Source organism: Nyctereutes procyonoides, unplaced genomic scaffold (assembly GCF_905146905.1).
Source record: "Nyctereutes procyonoides isolate TBG_1078 unplaced genomic scaffold, NYPRO_anot_genome, whole genome shotgun sequence".
Taxonomy (NCBI): domain Eukaryota; kingdom Metazoa; phylum Chordata; class Mammalia; order Carnivora; family Canidae; genus Nyctereutes; species Nyctereutes procyonoides.
The window spans coordinates 50,539,437-50,556,150 of record NW_026575043.1 but is presented as its reverse complement, the minus strand read 5'-3'; the positions used below and the strand labels follow the sequence as shown (position 1 = coordinate 50,556,150).

The window sequence follows — 16,714 nt, the reverse complement described above, 5'->3', positions numbered from 1 at the left end:
TAAAAACTTTATCAAAAGGGCACTCTACTTTTTATTTAAAATAAATCTACACTGTACATGAGTTCAAAAAATTCCCTTAATTTAATTTAAAATTTTTTAAAGATTTTATTTATTTATTCATAGACACAGAGAGGCAGAGACACAGACAGAGGGAGAAGCAGGCTCCATGCAGGGAGCCCGATGTGGGACTCGATCCCGGGTCTCCAGGATCACAGCCCAGGCTGCAGGCTGCGCCAAACCGCTGCGCCACCAGGGCTGCCCCCTTAATTTAATTTTAAAGTGCTTGTTAATCTCTGAGAACTGCATGGTTTTTGTTCTTTATCCTAGTACTAGGGTTGATATTCGTATGTTAAACTGGCCTTGCAATTCTGAGACAAATTGCGAACGGTCATGACATATAACCCTTTTTGTAGGTTGCTAGATTCAGTTTGCTAGAGTTTTGTTGAAGTTTTTTGTGTATGTTCATCAGGGATATTGGTTTGTAGTTTTCTTGTGAGGTCTTTGTCTGATTTGGGTATTAGAAACACTGGTCTCATAGAATGAGTTGGGATGTGTTCCCTCTTCTATTTTTTTTAGAGGAGTTTGTGAATGATTAGCTAATTAATCTTTTTAAACATTTGGTAGAATTCTTTTAAAATTTCTTTTAATTTAGTTTTAACCATTTAAAAAATTCTTTTTAAACATTTAGAATTCACCAGTGATGTTATCTATGCCTGAGCTTTTCTTTGTGCAGAGTTTTTTTTTAATCACTAATGTAACCTCTTGTTATAAAGCTATTCAGATTTCTATTTCTTCTAACTCTTCATGAGTTAACTTCAGTTCCATTTCATCTAGTTTATCTAATTTGTTGGCGTATAATTGTTCCTAGTGGTCCTTTATAATTCTTTTAGTCATGGCCCCTCTCCTTCTTGATTTTAGTAATTTGAGTCTTTTCCCTTCACCCCTGCCTCCCTCTTTAGTCAGTCTAGCTGAAGGTTTGCCAATTTTGGTCATCTTTTCAAATAACCAGCTTTTATTTGTTTCGTTTTCTCTTTTTATTTCACTTACTTCTGTTGTAGTATTTTCTTTCTGTTTGCTTTGGTTTGGTTTTTCTAGTTTAAGTTGGAAGGCTAGATTATGATTTTGGATTTTTTTTTAAATTATAGGAGTTTATAGCTATATACTTCCCTCTAAGCATTGCTTTCACTGGACCTCCTAGAGTTTGTATGTTCCATTTTCATTTTCACTCATTGCAGAGTATTTTCTAGTCTTCCTTAACTTCTTAGACCCATTGGTGATTTAGCATGCTAACGTGTTCTTTGATTTCCACACATTTGTAAATTTCTCAAATTTCCTTCTGTTATCAGTTTCTGATTTCACTCATTGTGGTCAGAGAATATACTTTGTATGATTTTTTTGGTTCTTTTGAACTTACTCAGGTTTCTTCCTTCAGTTTTATCACTTTTTTTTTTTTTTTTTAGTTTTTTTAGTTTTATCACTTTTTGCTTTTTGTATTAGGGGCTCTGTTTTTAGGTATATATGTCTACAGTTATTAGGTCTTTGTGATGGATTGGCCCTCATTATAAAAATATCCTTTGTCTCTGGTAACCATTTTTTTCTTAAAATTTAAGTGGTATTAGTATATATACTCCAGCTCTTTTTCAGTTATTTCCATGGTATATCTTTTTCAATCCTTTTTATTCTTATTTGTGCATGTAAATCTAAAGTATGTGTGTCTTGTGGGGCATCTGAGTGGCACAGTCAACTGAGCATCTGATTCTTGGTTTTGGCTGGGGTTATGATCTTGGGGTCATGAGATTGAGCTCCCTGTCGGGCTCTAGGCTCAGCGTGGAGTCTGCTTAAGACTCACTCTGTCCCTTGCCTTGGCTCTTTCACTCTCTCTCAAATAAAGTAAATGAACCTTTAAAAAATTTAAAAATAAAGTATGTATGTCTCAGGGCACCTGACTGGCTCAGTCAGCATGCAACTCTTGATCTCAAGGTCATGAGTTTGAACCCCATTTTGGGTGTAGAGTGTACTTAAAAAAAAAAAAAAGTATATCTCTTGTAGACTGGTTATCATTAGGTCATGTTTATTTATACTGCCAATCTGTCTTTTGATTGGAGTGCTTAGTCCATTTACATTTAATATAATTACTGATAAGGAAGCATTTATATCTGCCATTTTGGTATTTTCTATATGTCTTATGTCTTTTTTGTTCTTCATTATTGCCTCCTTTTGTGTTTAAATAGACCTTTTTCTAGCTATTTTAATTCCTTTGATTCTTTTAGTACACCTTTTCAAGTTCTTAATAACTGCCCAGAGATTACTACTGACATCTTAAAACAATCTATATTAATGCCAAATTAATAGTATACCAGAACTGCTACAATATAACTTGCCTCTTCCTTCTTTGTACTATTCTTTCATACAAATTATGTCTTTATTGTTATAAGCCTATCAATACAATTTTATACTTAAGCAGTTGTCTTTCAATTAGAAGAAAAATGTTGCAAGCAAAAATATATTTATACTGTCATTTATATTTACCCTTATAATGACCTTTACTAATTTATTTCATTTCTTTATGTGGATTGAGTTACTGTTAAGAGTCCTTGTATTTCAGGCCAAAGGACTCCCTTTAGTATTTATTGTAGGACAAGTCCACTAGTGATGAATTATCTTATTTTTGTTTATCTTGGAGTAACTTAATTTCTCTTATTTTTGAAAGATAGTTGTGCTAGATATAGAGTTACTGGTTGGCAACCTCTTCCTTTAGTAATTTGAATATGCCGGCCTACTGCTTTCTGACCTCCCGGTTTCTTATGAGAAGTACACACAATGAGTCTTTTTCTCTTGCTGTTTTCATGATTCTGTCTTTGGTTTTCAACAGTTTATGATGTGTCTAGATGTGAATTTCTTTGAGTTCGTCCTTTATGGAATTTGATGAACTGCTTTAGTGTTAGATCAGTGTTTTTCATCCTATCTGGGAAGTTTCCAGCCATTATTTCTTTAGATATTCCTTCTACCCCTTCCTCTCTTTCTTTTATGGGACTCCCATAATACCTATGTTGGTCCACATGGATGTATTCCATAGGTCTCTGAGGCTCTGTTATTTTGCTCATTTTGGGGAGGGACTTTCTATCATTGTTATTAGACTGGATAATCTTAATTAATTTTATTTTATTTATTTATTAAAGGTTTATTTATTCATGAGAGAGACAGAGACAGAGACATAGGTAGAGGGAGAAACAGGCTCTTCTCAGGGAGCCTGATGTGCGACTCAGTCCTGGATCCTGGAATCACGCCTTGAGCTGAAGGCAGATGCTCAGCCACTGAGCCACCCAGGCATCCCAATCTTAATGTTAAGTTTGCTGATTCTTCTAGCTCAAATCTGAGTTTTTTGTTTATTGCTATACTTTTCAAGTTTAAAACTTCTATTTAAAATTTTTTTCTATCAATATCTTGTACTTAGTGAAACATTGTGCTCTTAACTTTATTTTCCTAAACATACTTTCCTTTGATATTCCGGACCTACTTATAATAGGTCCAAAGTCTGGACTTCTTCAGGGATGATTTCTGTTGGCCACTTTTTCTTCCTGTATATGATTCATATTTTTCTCTTCCCTTGCATGTTTCAACATTTTTTTTGTTAAAAAATGGACTTTTAGGGATCCCTGGGTGGCGCAGCGGTTTGGCGCCTGCCTTTGGCTCAGGGCGCGATCCTGGAGACCCGGGACCGAATCCCATATCGGGCTCCCGGTGCATGGAGCCTGCTTCTCCCTCTGCCTGTGTCTCTGCCTCTCTCTCTCTCTGTGTGTGACTATCATAAATAAATAAATTTAAAAAAAATTAAAAAAAAGTGGACTTTTAAAATAATGAGCAACTCTGGAAATCAGATTCTCTCTGCCTTTGGGAGGGTTAGGTGGTTGTTATTTTTGTCGCCTCTGTTTGTTTTGCAGTGACTTTTCTGGACTGATTCTCTGGTTTGTAATTTTTTTTATGTGTGACCACTGAAATCTCTGTTCATTTAGCTTAATGGTTAGCTAGTGATTGGACAGAGATTTCCTTAAATATGTTGAAGCAATAAATCTCTCAGTTTTTACTAAGCTGCTGTCTGTATGTTGGGGTGTTTTCAATGCCAACAGCTCACAACCGTTTTAGCCTTCACTTTGTGCTTGTGTAAAGCTTCAGGATTAGCCAGAATGAGAGATCAGGCCTTCTTAGGTCTTGGCACACACATAGTCCTACACATGTGCATGGCATTATTGAGTCCCAGAAATATATTGGGGCCTTTCAAAAGCTCCTTATGGACATCTCATTCCCCAGGTTTTCATTTTAAGCTTTTGGTCAGCTCTTCTTAGCTCCAGTTGGTAATGTTACCTCAGGCAGCCACAATGTTAAACAGTTCTCCTTTATTGTTTCTGACAAACTCACTGAAGATAAGACAGAGGAAGCTTTGAGTCAGGTCAAATAAAGACAAGCCCCTAGGATAGAGCTTTCTAGAAAGCTGTCAAGTCAAATGGTGACTGTTCTCTGGAGATGGCACATGTGGGGACCTGTAAAGCCATCTGGCCCTTCTGGTGACTGTTAGGCTGCTGCTTTTTACAGGTACCATAGTTGTGAGGCTGTAGGTGTTTAAGGCTACCTTGGAGCCACCTATTGTGCTGGAAGCAGAGGAAGATGGGATTAGTGCACATTAAAACAACATGAAGGTGGTTGTTCTTACCAAGATTCGGCCGTTTTTCTTGAATAAATATTCTTCAGAATGTTGAAGGCCTTAAGTTAATTGCCAGAGTTCTGAAAAAGTGAATTTTTGACAATTTTTGGTATTCTTCTTCTTGCTTGTTTGTAGGAGCAGATTTTTGGAGATCTTTACTCTGCCACCCTGAAAGTTAACTACCTATTAGTACTTCATCAAATGAGGAACCCTGGTGTAATGAGAGTCTGCTATACACATGCTACATGCTCTTTCACCTACTTTGTCTCATGTTCCCTTTCCTTATTTGTATTCAATGTCTTGAAGTGACCCCAAGGGAGTGTTAAGGAGCACAGGTTACTATAAGTCAGTGGTTACGACTTTCCCTTTATTAGAAATGAGTCTTAACCTTTAGATGGGCAGCAAGTGTTGAGCACTTAATCCCATATTACCAGAATGTGCTACAGACCCAGGATCATGTTGATCTGGTGGATCATTTTCTTCTCTTGCCAAGAGAGTCCATCTTTTGCACTCTAGCCAACTTTGTTCATTGTCCTATGAGGAAGTAAATCCATCTTCCCTCTAAGTTAGGCTTGGAGGACAAAATATTAATAGTGGAAATGGCCATTTCCTCTACATACTTTTGGGATTTGAAATTCCGTCCAGACACAACATTAATATCTCTATATCAGATCTTATAGTCCTGGTGAACAGCTTGAGTTTTCTGTTAGACTGTAAGTGTATAGATTTTAAAAATTTTAAGTTTTTGTACATAATATAAATTTGAATTATATGACCAGAAGTGTTGAGTTATGGATATTTATTTTATTACAGACTTTTATTTCAGAGGCCATCAGTCTTCAGTTGTTTAAGAGGAAAGTCAAGTGCCTATTGGTAAAAAGTAAAGACATTCTAGTCTGAAAAGCTATGTATGATTGTATAGCTATGTTGCAGTTTGCATTTGTTGCCTTTTATGTATTTGTGTATTTTTATTACATGTTATATAATAATTTAACCAAGCCATCTAAAATGTGGTATGAAATGATAGAACAACAGTTTTGAAATCTTGAAAAATAAAACTGGAAACATTTGCTTGTATTTTTTTTCACCTCAGAGTGTTTTGTTAATGAGACATTTTATACTGCCATAAACTCAGGGCAATAATAAAGGTGTTGATTGATTTTTGGATGACAAGGGGCTTCTCTAATTGCAGAATTTAACATTTGTGTCACTTCTGTTTTAGGTGAGCAAGACGTGGAAGGTGATTGCAGAAGATGAAGTGCTCTGGTACCGGCTGTGCCAGCAGGAAGGGCACCTTCCCGAGAGCAGCATCTCTGATTATTCTTGCTGGAAGCTCATCTTTCAAGAGTGCCGAGCCAAGGAACACATGTTAAGAACCAACTGGAAGGTAGGCCATGGCCAATATCATTACCTATAGAAGAATAGCCTACAAGGACACAGGAATCCAGGCCCTGGATTAAACCTGGAGTCCCTCCAATTACAGCCTGAGGTTAACTGCCAAAAGCAAAGAGAGGAGTGTGGTGAGAGTCCTGTTGGCTGCTGGTGATTTGTTGCCCATTTTTTTCACCATTAGAGTATCTGCCCCTCTTTTCAACCACAATTTGGGAGCATCCTGCTCTCTAGGAGAGGAGGGGTGAGATTGGAGTGCCAGTAACCTCCCCTCTGATAGTTGAGGTCTTTGGAGTAGTGCTCAGCACAGCCTCCTTTCATTTTGGCCAACACTGATGGACCAAGAAATCAAAAACACCAACCGAATACAAAAGAGGAGCTGAAAATGCTATTTCCAGTAACTGTAAGAGGGAGATTTTAAATGTCTCTGACTACTGTCTTCTCTCCCCTCATATAACCCACTGGCTTGCTTCCATAGCATTTATCACTTCAAAATCTCTACAGAAATATTAGATCACAGCTAAGAATTCACACAGTGGAGTGTTTCTATAGGAAATAACTGTCAAGAACAGCATTACATAAAGCTGTTTTGAGGCATGACAAGAAAATGGTGCAGTGATTCTTCTTCCTACCTGATAACTGGATAGTCCCCTGTATGGAAAGGGTAGAACCATACATACTCTCTCCACTCCAGTAAAGGTCAATCCTAATAGACTTTGAGAGCAACAAGCTTTTGCTCATTACTAATGGTAATGTATTGCCTATGTGCATGTCCATCCCCTGTCACCTCATAACCTGATTGGTGATAGATACTCTAGATCTGGGCAAACTCACACAGTCTCTAACAAAGTTAGTAAGAGCAGAGTTTCTTGAATTCATGGTTTCTCAACCCCAGCACCAGTGATATTTGGGACCAGATAATTCCTTGGTGGGGACTGTTCTGTGTGTGGCAGGAGGTCGAGTAGCTTCCCTCACCTCTACCTAGTAGATGCCAGTAGCATTCTCTACCTACTCCTGGTCGTGACAACCACAAATGTCTTCAGACACGTCAAATGTCGCCTGGGGGACAAAATCGTCACTGGTTGAGAACTACCTTCCCAAGAAGAACTAGCATAGCCATCCTTTCATAGACCATTAAAGCACCACGACTAAATAAAAAACACCCTGGCCCCACATCTATGTGCTCACTAGGTAACAAACTCATGTGGAGGCCCCTGGCCCTCTTGCCCATGTGCTTGGTTGGACCTGGATGTGGGATGTCAGTGAGAGGCACCCATGAAGGGTTGACAGTGCTGTGTAGACAAGCTGGGTCCCACCCTGGCAGGGGAGGCTGGAATTCAGGGAGAGTTGGCAAGCTGGGCATTAACTGGGGCCTTTGTGTCTGGAAAGGAGGGATACTTTTGATATGTGTGCATGGGACCTAGAGTGTCACTGGCTTGAATTCAGAGATGTCACACCCTGAGAGAGCACAGCAGCTAAGTTTCTGCTTCCTCTTTGGTGATAGAGGAAGCCACGGAGGGAGGCACATATGTCCTCCTCATCCGACTGGAAGTGGCAGCAGTGAAGGTGTTCAGAGACCCACCTGCAAGCATCTGGCCCTTCATAACTGTTGCAAGTTACATCATATGAAACATCTTGTTTTTTTCTCTAGCAAGCATAGAGTCATTTGTTTGTAAGCACTCAATAAATGTTTGTCAATTCAGTGAACTGGAGTCATGTTCTCTGGAGCGTCTCGGCCCATTTCTTGGCCCTGTTAACAGTGAGGACTATATAAGTGAAATGTGAAATGACAAATCATGCACTATCTGTAATGATGGAATTCTTACTGTGATTCTAGAAAGAAACCCCTAGTAAAACATGAAAAGCAGTGTTAGAGCCCGCAACTTTCCCTTTGGATGCCCCCACTTCCTCCTAAGCATGGCTAACAGTAGCCCACTCATTGGGTGGTGGTGAGGGTTATTAACACTCCTCCCACACAGCATGGCCCATGTCCACTGTAAAGAGCTTTGTACAAATGATTAAAAAAATCACAAGGGCCATATGGTGGAAAACACATCTGCCTCTTGTGTCTTTCCACCTGCCACCTAGTCCCCCTCAGGAGTTATACTTGTCATGGATTTTAGGGTTCCCTTCAAAAATACCATTTCCATGAGCCTCTGACCTTTCAGTCTTTGTTTCCCAGTCCTTATTTTTTATCTCTTTGTATGTATTTGATCATTTTATCCTCTGAGTGTTCATAAGGGTTGTTGACAGGTAAAATATCATTACATACCTTCTTTCTCTGAACTAAGCTTTCTAAAGATACTTTATGCATTTCTTCAGATACTTGCCACTGCCAGCCTACTATGGATTGTAGTTGTCTGCTCACACGTTGCCTTTATATCCTGTATCCAGGAGCACAGGAGCAGTGACTCACATGTCCCATGCCTCCTGGTTCCCCGCTTTTCATGCATGCAGTAACTTGTAAATGCTAATAACTTATCCTATTAGCTGTCATCTTTGTCCTTTGGAATACCCTGATAACTTTGAGCACAATACACTTGGTTAGAAATTGCTGTGGAACATAGCAGGAAGTGAAATACTGTCTTCCGGGGATTCCCAAAAATAGTAGAAACTTGCGTGCCCCTTTTCCTTACACAGAATCGCAAAGGCGCGGTGAGTGAACTGGAACACATTCCTGACGCAGTTTTGTGTGATGTGCATTCCCATGACGGCGTTGTCATTGCCGGGTAAGCAAAAACAACTTTTCACTTAATAATTAACTCTTCACCTTAAAGTCTTTCATTTTTCATGTGCCACCCTCTGCGTACCAGTGACATTATCTTCCCTTGAGAGCACATATCTTCCCACTATAGCCCATGTTTCAGATGGAAAATCTCTGATTCTGTAGTCCAGTATTTGAGAGTTTGAAGTTAGTGGTAAGAAGTGAATGGTGTAGAATGTAGAGCTGTAATCCATTTGTCTCAATATGTCTTTCTTAGCTTTTAAATCACTCTTGTGGCATGTTAGGTTGTATTTTCATTAAGGCAAACAGTCTGTATTTTATGAAGACATAAAAAAGTCTAGCAAGAATAATACGTGTTGGCACAGAGTCTGTTCTTATTCTCTGTTCTGAAGCTGTTATTATGAGAAAGGGCCGGGGCCACACACAATCTTCCCTCTCCACCACACACTATGTATTTGCTGCTTAATTTGTCCTGAAATAGGCTTTTTGGTTGTCTTCATCACCAAGAAATTTAATTTTAGCTTCTGTAAATTCCTGTGGCTTCTGTTCCAAAAACCTCTTTCATGAATTCTTCCTATTTTACTAACAGAGATGTAAAAACAGTTTGTGTATTTCAGTTTTTGTATTTCTTTAATGTGCAACGAGAAGACCAGTTTCATCTTTGGGTTGAGAAGTGGTCTTGAACTACAATCTCAAATTGTATACTTAATGCCCTAAGTAGAGACCAGGACACTTAAAACCCTGAGTCTGGATTGGCTTTGGGGTGAGCCCCCCAGGAGAGATTCCTACCTGGAGGAAACCAAAAACAAATCTTTGCCTGAACAGCTTGGTAGCAGATGAGTCTTTTTCTTTAAAGAAGACTCTTTGCTTAAGAAGCATTTTATAGGGCAGTCCCGGTGGCCCAGCGGTTTAGCGCCACATTCAGCTTGGGGTGTGATCCTGGAGACCCGGGATCGAGTCCAGCGTCAGGCTCCCTGCATGGTGCCTGCTTCTCCCTCTGCCTGTCTCTGCCTCTCTCTCTCTCTCTCTGTGTCATGAATAAATACATTTAAAAATCTTAAAAAAAAAAAAAAAGCATTCTATAAAGGGCACCATTTGGGTTAAAACTCCAAACACATTATTTTAATGTTTTGTGGTCTATGCCTAGAAAAAGTATTTTTGCTTTAAACTAGATATGCCTAGGAAGAACACCTTTTTTTGCTGGCCACAACTGAAAGGTTAATGGGAGTGCTGTAGAACCACTGTTTTTAGAAAGATGAATGGACCTGAAATCTGGAATTCTGTTCATTCAGTTATCAGTGTGGCTTTCGGCTTCTGTCTCTAAGTGCTAAAATGTGGGTCTAAGAACTCATGCTACATAATGTCTGTCTACAAATTCTAAGATTCCGTGGTAACTCAGAAAGGACTTCTGTCCTAGTTTATAGGGATCTCCTGGTGTGTCAGGAGGCCTCTGAGGACAGAATGTTGATAAGGGACTGTGAGTCATAAAGGAAATTAGAGATAAAGGAGACTTTAATCTCAAAAGCTAAGTATGAATTTATCTGGACATGGACCTCACAAAGGCAGGCTGGCCCCACGTCCAGATGCCAGCCCTTCTTTTCCTGCCTCTCTGTTCCCCTGAGGTCTGCTCAACATTACAGATTATGCCAGCACAACGCAAAGTGATGGCACAGTTTCGTGGATCAATAAGATGAAACGTGATCTGTGGGTCAGAGAGGCTGCCGGCTCCTCTTTCTAAGAGGACCTTATGTTTATGACCTAGCGTTGGGTACTTCAATCTTGCTTGTGTGTAGAGCATCTTGTGTTTATCATTAAAATTTTATCTGGTGGTTACGATGCTTGTTTTCTGGGTCAGATCTTGAATCCCTTTTCATTTGAGACAGCGGTGTTTGTGGTTACCTCATTTCCAATCAATGTTGTATTCACCCAGCTTTCTGCAGCTATGTATCTCCAAGGAGCTGCTTACAGAGACATTGGCCACTTTACCATCTCTCTCCCATCTACTTAGCCTGTGTTTCTGTGATTTTCCTTCTTCATTTCCTTTTTCTCCCTTTGAACTCAGAATTTGTTCAGGGGCTTAAGTTTTATGCATAGAACTAAACTGTGTAACATCTTTGCATTGAAACCTATCAGGTTTATTTCATATAATTGACAGCAAAGTTTTTGCAAATCCTCTTGCTTCTTCCTATCTTTTCAGGCCTTTGTGTAGAAGTTCCTGGTTTGGGGTCACATTGCTTAGGCCTCGAGCAGTTTTTATTATAATTAGCCTCGCCACTCGCCTCGCCACTAGCCTCGCCATTGACTGTCTTGGGTCTGCCTTACTTTTCCTTTCACTCAAACCAGAGTAACCTTCAAATACTCATTCACTCAAGCTCACCCAAGACCTAGTGCTCATCAAATGAGCAGGACCTGGATGACACCTCTTACCGCAGGCTTGGCTTCCAGCAGAGGAAGCAGATGTTGTTCTCAGAGCTTTTTGATCTTTTGCTCTTTTTTCCATGAGTCTTTGCTTCCCTTCATATCTTCTAGATGGCAATTTCCAGTTACCTTTTCCTTATGTGCCGAGCCCTTGAAATTTGTCTCCACCCTTTCTCCTGATTATTCTCTTTAAGGTACCTTTGGTTTTTCCAACAGTTGCTAATTGCCTCTGCCACATCTTTTTTTTTTTAATTAAGATGTAATTCATATACTATAAAATGTACCCTTTTAAATTGTAAAAGTCTGTATTTACTAGTATCTTCACAAGGCTGTATAACCATCTTACCACTGTCTAACCCCAGAACATTTTCATCACCCCAAACCTCCTCGTCCTCCTGCAAGATCCACCTCCAGTCTTGTCTCCTCCCAGAGGTGTCTGTAGCCCCCTGGCCTGTTAACCCCTTACCCCCCAACATCTGCCCATCTCCTAACTCCTGGAGAAGTGACTGCAGCTTATCATGTAGCTTCGCCTCAGTTAACGTTTTTGTTTTCTGTACTTGGAAATAATTAACTTCACAGCCATGTATTTTCTGTGCAGTTAATTTATAAGCATCTTTTTTAAAAAACTAGAGGTGGTATGTGATGTAAACTGCCCCACAGTGCTTATTCCTTATTTTGTCTGAAGGAAGCATTACAGTTTAACATACCCTCTCCCACCTAGGTATCGCATGTTACATGGAAGACTGGAGAAATCCCTAATTTGTCTGGTCCTTGATTTCTTAGTCTTTTCAACTTCGAACCATGTAATTTTAAATCTGGAAAGAGCTGTAGAGATTAACTCTTCCAAAACACTCCTTTTATGTGGCTGGCTAAGGCTTAGAGACATGGCGAGTAGAGAGTGGCACACATGCACTGCACCACTCTGCTGTTCTGCAGTGTCCACACAGAGAGCCGGGTGGTAGGGCTACTTCCTGAGCCCTCATTTGCTATTCTGATGGCGCAGCTATGACAGCTTCATTTTGGGTTTTCTTTTGCAGCACACACCATTCTTTCCTGTTAAAAATGAAAAATGGTAGTAAAACCATGTTTTTGCAAAACCGTTAGAAAGCAGAGAAGAAAAAAAGCCATCTAAATCACAGCATGCTAACACAACTCTTGTTATGGTTTTTGATGTGCATGAGTTATTTTTTTAATGCATATTTTCGCATAATCCTAATCTACATTCTATTTTGGCCTTTGTTCCTCACTAAACTGAGATTTATTTGTGTTATTACATGCTTTTCATTATTTGATTTGTTATTTAAAAAAACTAAAAAAAAAACCCTCCTGATATAATTATATCCTAATTTTTTTAAATTAATTCCCCTAGCATTGGACATTACAGTCACTTCCTATGTTTTGTTAATATATAATGTTGTGAATATTTTACGTAGAAGTTTGCATATTTTGCCAGTCTTCAGCCTTTTTTTTTAAAGATGTATTTTTATTTATTTATGATAGACATAGAGAGAGAGGCAGAGAAACAGGCAGAAGGAGAAGCAGGCTCCATGCTGGAGCCCGATGCGGAACTCGATCCCAGGACTCCAGGACCGCGCCCTGGGCCAAAGGCAGGTGCTAAACTGCTGAGCCACCCAGGGATCCCCTTTTGCCAGTCTTTTTAAAAAATTAGAAAGCACATGCTAATTCTAGAAATTTTAAATTACATATAAATGTGTAGAATAAAGAGTCCCATGTCTTCCTTTATCCCCTAGCCTATTTTCCTAGACTAGAGTCCCATTAGTGGAATTACTGGATTTAGGGGAATGAATTTTCATATTTTCCAGATGAAGAAAGTACTTTTAAAAAGCCCTTATAATCCGCAACTTCCTCCAGTCTAACTTTTTGGCTAGAAGTCTCCAAACCATCCCTCAAACTGCTCTCCTGAATCTACCTCTCTTCTTTCTGTCAGTGCCATTAATAACAAGAGAGGACACATTCATGACTTAACCTCCTGCAGTCTGGGTTCTATCCTATAGCCGCTCCACCAAGCCACGCTCTCTCAGAGGTCACCAGTGCTCATGAACCAGTGACCCTTTTTTCCCTGGCCCACCCTCTTCTGTGTCTTGGTAGTGTTGGGTCTTATTAACTGTATCCCTCTTAAAGCGGTGAAGATGGTGTATTGAGCACCCTTGGAACCTAACAGTGGACCCAGAACTCAAGAAACTTTGAAGAAAGTGTGTACAGAATGAAAATGCCTCATACTTCTGAGGCCCTACACTTTCTGAGCCTCTTTACCACGTCTTTGACCTGCCCAGGCTCCTCCTGTGGTCTCATTTGTCCTTCTTGCCTTTCTGTGGTCTCATTTGACCACTTAGCAATGATATACAGTGTCTCAAAAAACACCTGAAGTAGTTGTTGTCTTTGCTGGTTAGATAAGAAGTTCCTTCAACTGTGACTATGTAATTCAGACACAACCTTTCCTTTGTTCTTTCAGCTAGAACTTCTCATTTCTTTAACCTGAGAAAAATTTGTGTTCAGAAGCCACCGATTTTCATACTGTAATCCACCAGTCTCTTTCAGAATTCAACTTCTGGCAGCATTTTTTCTGTGATGGGGGTAGCTGTCCTGATTGCAAAGAGGGTTAGTGTGTGCTTTTCCTAGTATTTAGAAGAAGAGAGATTATCTGGAAAGTGTGTTGATAATAAGTGATTAGAAAGTGTGGTTTTGTTTGTTTTAGTGATGACAGCTCTGAGAATCTTAAAATGTTTCCCAAATTATGTTTATCATTAAAGAAAAAGAACAGAAGAGATGAGCATATGAAAACCTCCCTGTCCTGTTTTGTGATGCCAAGACTGTTCTTCGTGTCCCCAGTTGCACTCTGGAAGTTAAGAGCATTGAAAACAGATGACATCATAGGTTCAGAAAGGCCACATTATAAACCTGAGACATAGGTCTAGGTATAATCCTCCAGAAGTGTATTTGCTTTACTGCCACCTAGTGAAGAAGAGTGTCTCAGGTAAATCCTGCAGGAGAAAATCAAGCTGGGGCTCACTGGAGGCCTTGTGCCAGCTCTGCTAACCATTAAGCTATTAGCTCACCAGAAGCTTTTATCAGATGCCCAGGAGTATGGTGGTGTTTTGCAATAGACTCCCTCCTTAACTGTTACTGAAGACTCATAAGTCTGAAGCATTTCAGTGTGCATAAGAGAGCACACTTCTCTATTCACATTAGAGGACCTTTCCCTCCCCTTTTGGTTTAAAAAATATCAAGCACCCTCTTTGTATCAAGGTTTTTTATCAACACTCCTCAATGTGTTTTTCCCTCATTTTCTGCTGATGTGATCTGCCTTTTTAGGGTGCACTTTCCATCTTTACTAGAAGGAACAGTGACCAATGCATTAGTGCTTCTTCTCTACCAGGAATAGCTGGGGAAAATTATAATTTAATGTCTCAAAATATTAGTTCTTTTCTTTCCCTAAAAATATCATTGTCCCATTTGATCTCATGCATTTTCATCCACCTCTGTTCCCTTTAAGGCAAGTGTGCCTAAGTAGACACAAGACCAAAGTGCCAACACCTCTCTCTAGCAGCCAAGTGACTTCTGGCTGTTGTTCTGGCTTTTATTTTTTTTAGCTCTGTCTGTCCACACTAACCTGGACATCAGGGTTTCCAGTCTTCTGTAGGCTGGAAGCAAAGCTTTGAGTTTAAATTCTAGGGGATCCCTGGGTGGCGCAGTGGTTTAGCGCCGGTCTTTGGCCCGGGGCGCGATCCTGGAGACCCGGGATCGAATCCCACGTCAGGCCCCCGGTGCATGGAGCCTGCTTCTCCCTCTGCCTATGTCTCTGCCTCTCTCTCTCTCTCTGTGACTGTCATAAAAAAAAAAAAATTTAAATTCTAATGTCTGGATCTCTGGTTCAGTTTGCTCTTCCAGTGGAATTCTCTCATTTCTAATAACTGCAGGAAAATAATGGTTCAAACACAGTCCTGCACCTAAGGTAGCTTAAAATACTCCACTTACAGACATTTTTTTCTCTTCCTTTCCCCTAGTAATTAAAAATGTGTGTTTTAGTTGACCATGTACCATGCCACAACATGGCTTTGCTCTGAAATGTATATTTGCCCCAAATTTTAAAATCTATTCTACCCAGGAGCTAAAATAAAAATGGTAAGGATGGGGTTCAATACTTGGCCAGTTTCAGGTGAATGTATAAAAAATGGATAATAATTTTTTAAAAAAGGATAATACCTGTAGATTGCTTTACATTTTTTTTTATTTTTAAAAGATTTTTATTTATTTATTCATGAGAGACACAGAGATAGAGACAGGCAGAGGGAGAAGCAGCCTCCATGCAGGAAGCCCGATGCAGGACTTGATCCCAGGACTCCAGGATCATGCCCTGGGCCGAAGGCAGGCGCTTAACAACAGAGTCACCCAGGGATTCCCCATGGATTGCTTTGAAACTCTTGAGATAACTTGCTTTGTAAATACAGGTGATAAAGTTGTGTTAGAAAAATGTCCGCTTACTTAGTAAGGACATGATTTCTATTTTCCTCCTTCTTAAAGAACTTTTTCTCTTGATAGTTTTTCTTTAAACCTTGGCTTATATAGATTTTGTGCTGCTGGCTCATTATGACATTGGACTGTTTCCCATAAGGAATTCGATCATTACCCGTTAGGGACCTCTTTTAAAAAATACTTCTAAATTTATTTATTTTCTGCTGTGAGGTATATGTGCTCTTCTGGTAAATAAGTCTGAGGTAAGGTATTGATAAGAGACTGGAGGAGAGCATTACATTTATTATATCCTTAATGAAGGAGCTCCAGAATATCCTTAATAAATACTGGTGAACTCATGACTGCATTTATCCATCTCTGGTTCTCCAAGGAATAATGGGAAGGGCCACAGCTACAATAACTCTGCATAACCATCATTGACTCTGACTCTATTGATTGTGATTAACCAAGATGTATGGAAAACAGTTTTAAGTGTGTAGTGCTTGTATCTCGTAAAGTCCATTAAGATGTTCATTATTTTTCAATTGATGCGTCTTAAGCTGCACTTGATGTCTGTAGTAGTGCTTTTCCGCAGAAAGACTGCACTGTGGGATTGAGTTCATTTTGTTAATTGCATAATACAACACAGTCAAGTTTCATAGAAAACAGTAAATACTCTTGATTTCATTGATTTGTATTCTTTGGTTTTTACTAAATAAAATATGGAGCTTGCGAATAGTTCTTAAAGCCTCTGTGTGGTAAGGGCCAAAATGTTTCTCGAAATGTGGGTGCTGCATTTTTAGGGACCTTTGCCTAATTGCTTTGTAAGCGTTAAACCAGTTCTGTCCTCTGGGTTTAAGCTGGTAGATTCATTCATTGAACATTTTTACTAAGCACAGACAAATGCTGCAGATACTTCCCTTGCTCCCAGGCTGGCTAGAGGTTACAAGACCAGGTGGTGACAGAACATGGGAAATGTTAGGGTGGGGAAGAGCAAGGTACCCACCGTA

At 39.6% G+C, this 16,714-nt stretch overlaps 1 protein-coding gene across 1 annotated transcript in view; it reads left to right on the top strand.

Annotated features, from left to right (window-relative positions):
• The window catches only part of FBXW8 (F-box and WD repeat domain containing 8), a 121,088-nt gene that overhangs the window by 29,287 nt on the left and 75,087 nt on the right, over positions 1-16,714 (top strand). Inside the window, exons 3-4 of the mRNA XM_055322967.1 lie at positions 5,922-6,086; positions 8,729-8,817. Of these exons, the coding sequence (XP_055178942.1) occupies positions 5,922-6,086; positions 8,729-8,817 (254 nt within the window). The remainder of the gene's footprint in view (positions 1-5,921; positions 6,087-8,728; positions 8,818-16,714) is intronic.